Raw genomic sequence first — 13,168 nt, forward strand, 5'->3', positions numbered from 1 at the left:
TATATATATATTATATAAAATCACACTTTTTCATTTTATTTATAATGGTGTAACAATTTTATTCCTAAAAGCAAACACAAAAACAAGAAATTGGAGAGTATCCTTCTTCTAAAATGATATTTCAAATGCCCTTCTCTTTGTGCTCATAAAAAGATTCCACCATTTGTGTTTAAATGTGCCATTTAAAAAATAAATTTATATTTCCTCATTTTCTAAGTGACCAAAACGAAAACTTAATAAAAACAAACTCGCTAGCCGATCGAGTAATAAGCTTAATAAAAACACAAACAATTAAACAAGACTCATCAAGAAAGTCCTAAACTTAATAAAAACAAAATATTAATCCGAACTCATCAACAGATCGAGTAATAAACTTAATAAAAACATAACAATTAGACTAGACTCATTTCTACCCAAAAAAGAGTAGACTTATAAAGAAAGTCATAAACTTAATAAACAAATATTTAACCAGACTCAACGACAAAATCATAAAACTCAATAAAAACATAAACAATGAAACCCCAAAGACAACCATAACTATTATCACAACACTTAGTTTTGGGAGTTTCCCCAAAGACATCGACTACAACTACAACAAATCGACTATATTTTCCTACAAAATATTTCATATAAGTTTGGAGAAAGTCATTAATCTCACATGAGAGAAAGAAAGGCAAATTTAGCCACAAGAAAACTTGCCGATAAAACCGAACGAATATAGCAAAAGCTAATTGTATAGCAAATTAATGCCGGCAAGTCATCCTTGGCTTCATTCAACTTTCAACCTGTACATGAGAGACTCTTAGACCAAAAGGTTATAGATTGCAACATTGTTGATTTCCACAATATACATATAAGTATTTGTATTTGTTGCCAATCTTATACTCTATCTTGCCATAGCTTGTTGCCATTTTATAGGCAGAGGAGGTTAGTGGCAAACGATGATGCTCTCATGCAATCTTCAATATTATTCTCATTTTGACTTACTATTCACTACTACCCTTTATGAAGCCCTTAGAGGCAAGTGATAGATATTATTCCTCTAAAAGTGCAATCCCAAATTGTATCTATTTGATTAAAGCATGTATTTGTAAGGTATTCGGATTTATTCTAAAAGCTTCCTATCAATATTTGGGTTGGACATTTATTCTATTCTTAGCATAGACAACATTTTTGAGGTTTCCACTTTCCCTTCAAATATCAATCAACATGGGTGTGGAATGGGGTTTTATGCTTTGGAATGGCCAAACTTTTTTGGTTATGACATTATGGGCATAATAAATGTTCATGACTTAAGTAATACATAATGTTTAATTATTTATTTTTATTCAATGTGTGACTCGTAAGGATCATCTCCATTAATGAAGAGTGAAATGTCATATAATCACACACAAAAAGACAACATGTAATAACATTTTTATCCTTATATTTCCCATGAAATTACATGTTTGTCAATGAAAATATGAGAAAAAATAATCATTTGTCTCAACATTAATGGAATTTATAACGATCTTCTTTTATGGATTTACATCCAAGACTACTTCAATATTACCTTAATTTAATCTATTAGTATTCAATATTTACTGCATTTTAGAATTCAATATTTACTGTAATTTAGTCTATAGATAATTTTTCCATAACTTAACTTCTCACATTTTACCTTACTCTTGGATGGTAACAAGGTATTATGGTCTTGGAAATTGTCGAACTTTAAAATTAAAGAGAAAAATTATATGATAAGCAAATCTTCATATAAAATTTTGGACTCCTCCCCTTAACTCGTCTACATTCGTCCCTAATTTTTTTCATGCTAGATTTTCCAATTAAGAATGAGATCTGAAGTGGAATAAATTCAGCAAGTGCGGGACATATTCCACAAGTCAAACAGGATTTGATTGAAGTTGTAAGTCATGCAGAAACCAATGTTATAGAATATTTTAATTTTTGGTCAAAAGAAAGAATTAAAGTATTCAATGTGACTGCCTCTCTGGTTTCAACTTTTATGCATATCTTCCTTTGATTGTATTATTTTAAGTTTGAAAATTGCCATATATAATAAGGATAATTGAGCACTTTTTTATTTTAAAATTTAAATAATGTTATTCATACTATGTATCGAGTTAAATAGTTACACAAACTTTAGTACATTGTTTTTAAGGCAAGGGTGTCAATGCACCAGATAGAATATATTAAAGAAGAAACTTACAAAAGGACATTACAAACTTTTGAACCTATAACTAGGTAAAAACATTCTATTCCTATTAAACTCATAAGAAAGAAAATGAGGAATTGAATTCCACCAAAAATCAGATTTATAAGTTACACCATAATTAGCAAGTTTGTCAGCACAAGAGTTCCCCTCTCTATAGATGTGAGAGACTTTGAGATTGATAGAGGGCATTATGATCTTGCAATGATCCCAATAGTTCCTTAACTTCCACGGAGGAGTCATGTTTCCCTTGAAGATTTCAACAACCATACTAGAATCACATTCTAACCATAAATCATTCCAACACATAACTTTGGCAAGATGGATTGTCGAAATGGCAGTGAACAACTCAACATATAAAGAGTCTTGTATGCCAAGATAGGTGGCAAAACAACTCAAGAAATCCCCATTAATGTCTCTAAAAATGGCACCTCCACCTGCATGTCCTGGTGAGCCACGGGCAGCACCATCAGAATTCACCTTAACCCAGCCCTGAGAAGGAGGGAGCCAAAGGACATGGGAAATAGAAGGAGCGGGGAAAAACTTAGGAGTAATCTGGAAGGCTCTGATTAAACCAAACTCATACAGGGAAGGCTTAGCAACCAACCTTGAATGGTTTCCTGATAAGGCCAAGTCTCTCTTGATAGCATGACACGCTTGGATAAGGTTGACTTTGTTGTCCTCAAACCTGCATTGATTTCTACAATACCAGATGCTGGAGATTATATGGATTATACAGGCTGAAACCATAAGCTTCAATTGCGGTCTCCAACATGGCAGACAGGCCATGAACAGGCTCGCAATTGAAGACTTATCCATAGGAGAACCAATAAGGTTACCAAGCCAATTCCATAACGAAATTGCAAAGTTGCACTCGAAGAAAAGGTGCTTGGAGGATTCTTCCTCTGAGTTGTAGAGGGCACAAATTGAGACCATAGCCACTCCTCTTTTTTTCAGGTTTTCATCTGTAGGCATTTTATTGTGGTATAGCCTCCAAGTATTGAAATACTTTGTAGGAGGAATAGAAGGAAACCAAAGTAACTTACACCAATTCGGTTGTGCCATAGGAGGACTATAGAAGTTATAAGCATCCTTCATGCTAAGATTGCCATCATTCGAGTGCATCCACACCAACTGATCATTCTGCATATTTGAAACATGAATTTTTGTAATGGAGCTCATAACATCAGGGTACTCTGTAGCCATCCCAGAAGGGATAATCCATTTATGATCCTCAATGAAATCACTGACCTTAGCAGTCAATGAGGGGTGTAAATCCAGAGGGATAGGCAGAGATTAAACCAGAGGGCAGCCAAGCCAAATGTCTAACCAATAGTTTATTTTGGAGCCATCACCAACAAGCCAAATTGAATTATCAGAGACATCTTGCCAAACTTTCCTAATACCAGGCCAAACAGAGGACTTCACATAGCTAGCATTAGGACAACTAACTTTATAGAATCTCAGTCTGTAGAAAATGGCCCACTCATGAAGGGAAGTTTTCATTTTCCAGGCTAGCTTGAGAAGAGCAGCTTTATTCAAATCAGCAATAGATCTCAAACCAAGACCTCCATCTTTGATTGGAGTGCAAATTTTGTGCCAAGCAATTGTTACTAGTCTTCTAGTGTTTGTATCACCAGATCAAATAAAATTCCTTATGCTTTTGTCAAGAGATTTAAGCAGAGAAATTGGCCAAGAGTAGACCTGGAAGCTGTAGGTCATCATGCTATGGATGATGGATTTAACCAGCTCAACTCTGCCCATAATAGATAAAGAAGCTCCTTTCCAATTTGACATTTTGTTGACAAACCTGTCAGCTAAAGGTTGGAGGTGAATGGCTTTAGGTTTACCTATGAAGATAGGGACACCTAGATAGGAGAAAGGAAGACAACCAGCAGAGAAACCTAACCAAGCAGATAAATTAGCAATTTTTGCAGTAGAGGCATGGTTAGTGAAGAACTTACACTTACCTAAGCTGATTAATTCACCAGAAGCCTGAGCATAAGTTGAGATAAGCTTATTTAAGGCCATAATATCCTTCTTGAGACCCTTGCAGAATATGAGGATGTCATCAGCATAAAGAACATGGGAAGGGGTAAGAATATGCCCAGGCCCAGAGATGGAGTGCATTTGCCCATCAGCATTCAACTTGGTAAGACCTCTGCTCAAAAAATCCTCAGCCAGGCAGAAAAGAATGGGGGAGAGCGGGTCTCCTTGCCTAACACCCCTCTTACAGCCAAAGAAGCTAGTGCTATGCCCATTCGCAACAATTGAGAGCTTAGTAGAGCTCATGATAGTGGAAACCCAGCCTATAAATTTTGCATGAAAACCAAAAGCTTGAAGAGTAGCAAGTAAGAAGCTTCAATCAATTGTGTCAAAAGCCTTTCTAACATCCAACTTAATGGCAAGATTCCCTCCAAAAGACTTGTGATCAAGCAAGTTAATGGCTTCAGAGGCAATACAGATACAGTCATGTATGTGCCTTTCTTTGAGAAAACCCCTTTGCTAATTGGAGAAATAATAGGAGCAATAATGACTAATCTATCAGCAAGCACTTTGGTGATCACCTTAAATTGAAAATTAGCCAAGGCAATGATTTTTATGTCATTCTAGGAATGAAACTGCAAAAAAGAGCATGAATTAGTGAAAAGTATCCATCTTACGCAAGGCAGCACCCAACTAAGCATAGTAGTTGCGCCCTCCGCAACTTAGCTAGCTGAAAGGATAAGACTCAATCAGACAAAGCGTTGCACCCATCAAATTCTCTGCACCGGGAATGGTATCACATTGGGCATTTAGTAGTAATTTGGGTAGATAGACTTTTAATCAATTTCTCTTTGTTCCTAGGATAATTTAGCTGGAATTGAGGTGTAAAACCAAGGCGTAAAGGTTAGAAGAGTTAATATATGCTCATTGAGGAGGTAATTTATTCTCCTATGAGATTTAGTTCTCTCTTGTATCTTTGTGTTTAATTATCATAAAAATACATGTGAGTTAAAGACATGATTCCCTGATTGTAGGATCATATCACCATATATAAATAGCATTTATGTTCTATTATAGCATTTATATGTCAGTGCTAGAAATTTTTATATGATTCTTATTGCTAGCATAATTGTAGGATCATGTTCATCATGCTATCCTATATATATGTATGTTGTACCTCACATAAAGCATGAAGAAAAAAATACAAAACTTTTCTTGGTATCAGAGCTTTTACGCTAAAAAGCTCTCAGTCCATTAGGAAAACATGGCATTCACTAGCAACTCAATCAACAAGAATGATCTTCCATCATCTGTCTCTGTCAAGCTGGACATAAACAATTATCCCATATGGAAATCTCTGGTTCTACCACTAGTGAGAGGCTATAAACTCGATGGATATATGTTGGGAACAAGAATATGCCCTAAAGAATTTTTTATCTCATCAGACTCAAGCAATAACAACAACCCAACCTTTGAAGAATGGCAAGCCAATGATCAACGCCTCCTTGGATGGATACTCAACTTAATGGCTACTAAGATTGCAACACAACTACACTATGAGACCTCCAAATAGCTTTGGGGTGATGATCAAAGTTTGGTTGAGGAAAACTCAAGGTCTCATATCGTCTATCTCAAGTCTGAATTTCATAGCATCAGGAAAGGGGGAATGAAAATGGAAAACTATCTAATCAAGGTAAAGAGTCTTGCAGGCAAAATCACACTTGCAAGCAGTCTAGTTTCAACTTCTGATCTGATCATTCAAACTCTAAATGGTCTAGATTCTAAATATAATCATGTAGTTGTAAAACCGTCTGATCAAATTACACCCAGTTGGGTGGATTTACAAGCTGAACTGCTAACATTTGAAAGTAGAATTGAGCAACTGAATAACCTCACCAACCTGACTCTTAATGCAACAGCAAATGTTGCAAACAGATATGACCATCGAGGCAATAGATATAATTCAAACAATAATTGGAGAGGTTCCACCTTCAGAAGTTGGAAAAGAGGCGGAGGAAGAGGTAGGTCATCCAAGACACCATGCCAATTTTGTGGCAAAAGTAATCACACTGCAATAGATTGCTTTCACAGGTTTGACAAAAGCTACTCCGGATCAAATTATTTAGTAGACAATGACAGACAAGGATCTCACAATTCCTTCCTAGCCTCTCAGAACTCAATCCAAGACTATGATTGGTACTTTGATAGTGGTGCAAGTAATAATGTGACACACCAAACTGACAAGGTTAAAGAATTGACTGATCATCATGGTAAGAATTTACTAGTTGTTGGTAATGGTGAGAAACTAGAAATTGTGGCCATGTGATCCTCAAAACTTAACTCTCTCAATTTACATGATGACATGTATGTGCCTAACATTACCAAAAATCTATTAAGTGATAATAACATAATTGTTGAGATTGATGAAAATTGTTGTTTTGTGAAGGACAAGTTGACAAGGAAGGTAATACTAAAAGGGTACCATCTCTCAGGAACTAAAAGAAATCTCAGTGCTTTTGTGTCTGTCAAGGAGAGCTGGCATAGGAGACTTGGTCACCTTAATCATTAAATCTTAGACAAAGTCTTACAAGATTGTAATGTCAAAATACCACCTAATGATAACTTTAGCTTTTGCGAGGCATGCCAATATGGAAAAATGCACCTATTACCTTTTAAGTCTTCTGCTTCTCATGCTCAAGAACCACTTGAGTTGGTTCACACATATGTATGGGGCCCTGCACCAATAATGTCATCTTCTAGTTTTAAATACTATGTGCACTTTGTTAATGATCTTAGTAGATTCACCTGGATTTATCCCCTAAAAAAAGTATGAGACTGTGAAGCTTTACTCAATTAAAAAATCTGACTGAAAATCAATTCAATAAAAGAATCAAAGTAATCTAGTGTGGTGGTGGTGGAGAATATAAGCTTGTGCAGAAACTTGTGATAGAAGTTGTCATACAATTTAGAATCTCATGTCCATACACATCTCAACAAAATGGAAGAGCTGAGAGGAAACAAATGCATATAGTTGAGTTTGGCCTAACCTTACTTGCACAAGTTCAAATGCCTCTACATTAATGGTGGAAAGCTTTCTCTACTGCAATGTATCATATAAATATATTACCATCTCAATTTACCCAAAATAAGAGCCTCTATATACTCCTACTTCATAAAGAACTAACTATAGGCTCCTAAAACCATTTGGTTGTGCATGCTATCCTTGTCTCAAGCCTTATAACCAACACAAACTACAATTTCACACAACCATATGTGTATTCTTGGGATATAGTAACTCTCACAAAGGGTACAAATACCTCAACTCTTATGGAAGAATATTCATATCTAGACATGTCATCTTCAATGAAGATGACTTTCCATTCCATGATGGGTTTCTCAATACACGAAGTCCTATACAAACAACAACTAAAAATTCATCTACTTTTTTTTCCTTTGAACACTACAGGTAATCCCATCAATGATACAAGCCTAGCAATTAGTGAAGACAACCTAGCTGAGATAAACACAAAAGAGTCTCAAGATCTCAACAATGTCGCTGGACAACATGGCACTAATTTATCAGAAGGTGACACCACTCATGGAGAAACATAAGATATAACTCAACAACTAAGCATGGGTGAAATAACCGTGCACATAGACCAAGGAGCAAGCTTGAACACAAATACAGACAATGCAATACACACAATGAGCAAGTTAGGCATTTACAAACCCAAACTACCTTACATTGGACTCACTGAAGCCTACAAAGATACATTGGAGCCTACAAATGCCAAGGAAGCTTTCACAAGACCCTTATGGAAAGCAGCAATACAACAGGAGTTTCAGGCACTCATGTTCAACAAAACTTGGATAATAGTGCCTTACAAATATCAGGCAAACATTGTTGATTCAAAATGGGTCTTCAAGACCAAATATAAGTCAGATGGTTCTATTGAAAGGAAGAAAGTTAGAATAGTTACAAAGGGGTTTAAATAAACAATTAGTGTCGATTATCAAGAAACATTTAGTTCTATAATCAAAGCTAGCACATCCATGATCATTCTTTCCATTGTAGTACACCTCAATTGGGAAGTCAAGCAACTTGATATCCACAATGCATTCCTAAATGGACACCTCAGAGAAACAGTATTCATGCATCAACTAGAAGGATTTTTTGATCCTATCAAGCCTAATCACATATGCAAACTATCTAAAGCAATTTATGTACTGAAGTAGGCACCAAGGGCTTGGTTTGATAGCCTCAAAACTGCACTACTAAACTGGAATTTCAAAACACAAAGAGTGACTCTTCTCTTTTCTTTCTGCAAGGTAAATACCATATCACGTGCCTTCTCATATATGTAGATGACATAATAGTCACAAGAAGCAACAACAAGTTCCTTCAAGCACTCATCAAACAACTTAATGATGTCTTCTTCCTCAAAGACTTGGGTTATTTACACTACTTTATAGGCATAGAAGTTCAAAGAGATGCTAGTGGAATGTACCTCAAACAATCCAAATACATTGGTGAGTTGCTGAAGAAATTCAAGATGACCAATGCCTCACCCTGCCCAACACCAATGATAACAGGTAGGCAATTCACAATTGAGGGGGAGAAACTGAAAGATCCAATTGTGTTCAGACAAGCCATAGAAGGACTATAATATTTAACCCACACAAGACCTTACATAGCTTTCTCTGTAAATAAACTCAGTCAATACATGAGTTCACCTACCATTGAACACTAGCAAGGCATAAAATAAATCTTGAGGTACCTCCAAGGGACCATCAATTACTGCTTGCACATCAAGCCATCCACTGATTTGGATATAACAAGTTTTTCTAATGCATACTGGCCACTAGTGTGGATGATAGGAAATCCACAACTGGTCAATGTGTGTTCCTTGGTGAAACACTCATTTCTTGGTCCTCGAGAAAAAAAAGGTAGTATCAAGATCAAGTACAGAGTCAGAGTATAGAGCTTTAGCCAATCTAGCTACTGAGATAACATAGGTTTGTTCACTACTTACTGAACTTAAATTCTCTTTGCCAAGGAAACCCATACTATAGTGTGATAACTAGAGTGCCAAGCCACTAGCCTCTAATCTAGTACTGCATGCTTGTTCCAAGCATATTAAAATTGATGTTCATTACATTAGAGACCAAGTACTACAAAACAAGGTTATTGTGGCCTATTTCCTTACAACGGATCAAATCGCAGATTGTCTCACCAAACCATTAAGTCACACACGTTTCAACCAACTTAGAGACAAACTTGGTGTGATCCACTCAGCACCTGTTTGAGAGAGGAATTTAAAGACATGATTCCCTGATTGTAGGATCATATCACCATATATAAATAACATTTATGTTCCATTATAGCCTTTATATGTCATTACTAGAAATCATTATATGATTCTTATTGCTAGCATAATTGTAGGATCGTGTTCATCATGTTATGTTATGTTATATATATATATATATATATGTTATACCTCACACAAAGCATCAAGAAAAAAATACAAAGCCTTTCTTACTATGTGTAGCAAAATTTCTCCCTTGTTGGGATTGGATGTAATATTTACTTTATATATGCACTTTGATTCAGATTTATGGTTAATTGTTATGAATTGATTCTTATGAGTTATATTTTATGCTCAATGCTCGCTTAGAGATTGACATCTTTTTTGTATGATTTTTGGATTATGAATGCATGAAGAAACTCGTTTTCTAATTTGTGAAAATAAGAGCTCATTATATTATTATAATTTTTAGAAGTAGATTCATACTAATTTGTTAAATTTGTGCATGTATTGATATGATTGTTAGATATAGTGTCATACGAATACTAAATAACTCTAAAATTGTTAACATTGTTGCTAGATATAAAGACATGTTAATGGTTCGTAATTCTTCATCTTGTTAGTGTAGTTGCAAGGCATAAAGCTATATTAATAAGCTAATAATATGACAAAGATAATGGCAATTACTATATTTGAGGTGTTGCTTTAAATATCAATTTCACAAGCATAATTATTAGACATAGAAGTGTGACTTGTAGACCATAGCTCTTTATCTTATTAGTAGATTTTCTAGATATAGAGATTTATTTTATAAGGTACTAAATTGACTAAGACATTACCCTTTAGTATCATTGGTGTCCAATTATTGTAAAAGAATTATAGCTAAATGAATCATTGTTATTGGATCAAGTTTGTATAGATAGTGAATAGTAAATTTTAATCCCAACATCTTTATTCCAATAGTTTAATTTAATAGATTAGTTAGTAGTCAGCAACAAAACTCAATTTAAAATCAGCTTAAAATAATATTTTTTTTGGTTAAATGACTAATATAAACAAGTCCTTGTGGGTAGGGAAGCATGAAACTTTGGATCTTCGAAAAATAAATGAATGAGTATGAATTTAGAACAAATTCTTATGAGTTGTTAGTATAAAAAATTATATACAAATAATATATCATCCACTATTCATTTGTATTATTATTATTTAATAATCAATAATAATTAAATATTAATAATGAATTATACATCAACAATATAATGAAAAACTTTAAAATGTCATTGCACACATTGCTTTTTGAATTTTTATGTTAATTTATTGATTGAATATAATGATCTTAGCCTATTATCATATTTAATGGTTTAAATTGATCACATTAAACAAAATGTACATTTGATAAGCTCAACCCTTATTTATAAAGATAATATTGCTCTGATCATACATGGTTAATACTTAATAATATCTAACATTTAATGTCGTAATCAAGTGTTATTTTGGCCCTTTATGGTTTGCCTAACATTGAAGACTTCTGGAGGCTAAGATGATACTCTAGATTCAATTATTCGAGGTCTTCATTGATCTCATATTTAAACTGCTCAAGATCTTAATTTCCTCAAGTCACATTCTAGTTAATGATTCAATTTAGAAATATAGATAAAGTGTAAAATTAGTGTATGAGTAAGAATATATAAAATATTTTTTAAAATAACATATTTAAAATTTAAAAAATTAAGTTCATTAAAAAAATTAAATTAACATTTTTAAACAAGTATAAATCTTATTTTTACATGCCATCTATATAATACATTTTTGGCTCGTGGGTTTAATTAAGATAAGTTGAAGTTATGTCAAAATGTTTACATCCCAATAATCTAATACACCCTAATTTTAGGTCCATGTTTCCTACAAATGATACCATAAATGAGCGTTAGATACTTTGATGGTAAATGAAAAAAATGCATTTTTATTATTTATCTAGTTTTTTCTTGTGTGAAGGCATCTACCAAATATTTTTCTATTTATTTTAATATCTTTCTTCGGCATGTCTCGTAACATTTCTTGCATCATAATTGCAATTCCAACTGACTTCCTATAATTGGACTTCCCTATGCCCTAATTTCTGTTAAATTGTAATTCATTGCTAATTGAAAAGTTAGTTGTAATCCTTCTATAAATAGAAGGTTGTAATTCAAAAAGTAGTTAATGCATTCTAAAAGAGGAATGATTCAGTTTTGATCATTCATTTTGCAAGATTTACTTCAACAGTGGTATCAAGAGCTATACGGTCAGGGTCTGTGGTGGTGCCAAGATTGGGTGCAAGAGGCTTCAAGAAGTGAAGCTCACGGATTGAGAATCAAGGCTGCAAAACCAGAAGGGAAATCAGAGGTGTAGAAGCATGGCAAATTCGAATGGCTTTGCAATGAATCTTCCAATTCTAGATGGGAAGAATTATGAACATTGGAGCATTCAAATGAAGGCAATCTTTGGGTTTCAAGAATGTCTTGATGTAGTGAAAAGAGGAATGCCAACAGCAGATGAAAATTCAGTGGAGTATAGGGAAGCAAACAAGAGAGATTGCAAGGCAATCTTCTTGATCCACCAATGTGTGGACAGAGCCAACTTTGAGAAGATCTCTGCAGCATCTTGTTCAAAGGAGGCTTGGGAAATCTTGGAGAAGAATTACACTGGTGGAAAGAGAGTAAAGAATGTGAGGTTGCTAACACTCAAAAGACAGATTGAGCTTATGCAGATGGATGAACAAGAATCAATAGCTGAGTATCTCAATAGACTAAGAGGATTGATCAATCAGATGAAGGGGTGTGGAGAGACACTGAGGGAACAGAATGCAGTGGAGAAAATTCTCAGAACTCTCCATCCTAAGTTTGATCACATTGTAGCAGCAATAGAGGAAGCAAAGGACCTTGACAATCTAACAATTGATGAACTGCAAGGGTCCTTAGAAGTGCATGAGCAAAGATTCATGGAGAGGCAGATCTACAGACAGTCAGATCATGCTTTGAGTGCACAGTTCAAGAAGAAGGGTGGTCCTGGACAGAATGATAGATTCAGAAGAGACAAGACAAAATGGCAAGGTGGCAGGAGATTTGAGACTGACAATTCGAAGCCTGGACTGAATTCACAGCAAAGAACTAACTCTAGCAATCAGGACAGGGTAATGGTGGTGAAGTCAGTAGAGCCAAGAAAGGGAGTAATCAGTTGGTTGGAATACACAAGAAGGACAAGAGCAAAATTCAGTGCTTCAACTGCAGAAATTGGGGACATTTTGCCTCAGAATGTAAGGAAAGAAGAGTCATCCATACCAAAGAAGCAGAAGCAAGGCTAGCCAAAGATGAGGAATCAGAGGAAGAGGTGCTATTGATGGCCAGAAGCATTGATTCTTGTCAAAGAATTAGTGAATCAGATGATGCTCTACTCATGGTGACAAATCAACAAGAACAGAATTCAAGTAGTTGGTATCTTGATTCAGGTTGTTCAAATCACATGACAGGGAATAAGGATTGGTTTGTAACCTTGGACAATTCAGTTGAAACCAGAATCAAGTTTGCATATGATAGCATTATCAAGGCAGAAGGAATTGGTAAAGTGATGATCAAGAAGAAAGATGGATCAATCTCATACATCTCAAGTGTGCTATATGTGCCAAGAA

General features: G+C 34.8%; 2 protein-coding genes across 2 annotated transcripts; both read left to right on the top strand.

The window, feature by feature from the left end:
* LOC109352938 lies at positions 5,868–7,807 on the top strand. Its single transcript, XM_019595123.1, has 2 exons — positions 5,868–6,465; positions 7,662–7,807. Exons 1-2 carry the CDS (start codon positions 5,868–5,870, stop codon positions 7,805–7,807), a joined length of 744 nt encoding a protein of 247 aa, XP_019450668.1.
* LOC109352939 lies at positions 11,897–12,844 on the top strand. The gene has a single exon (XM_019595124.1). The coding sequence runs from the start codon at positions 11,897–11,899 to the stop codon at positions 12,842–12,844; it is 948 nt and encodes a 315-aa protein (XP_019450669.1).

This window comes from Lupinus angustifolius, chromosome LG07, assembly GCF_001865875.1.
Source record: "Lupinus angustifolius cultivar Tanjil chromosome LG07, LupAngTanjil_v1.0, whole genome shotgun sequence".
Classification (NCBI taxonomy): domain Eukaryota; kingdom Viridiplantae; phylum Streptophyta; class Magnoliopsida; order Fabales; family Fabaceae; genus Lupinus; species Lupinus angustifolius.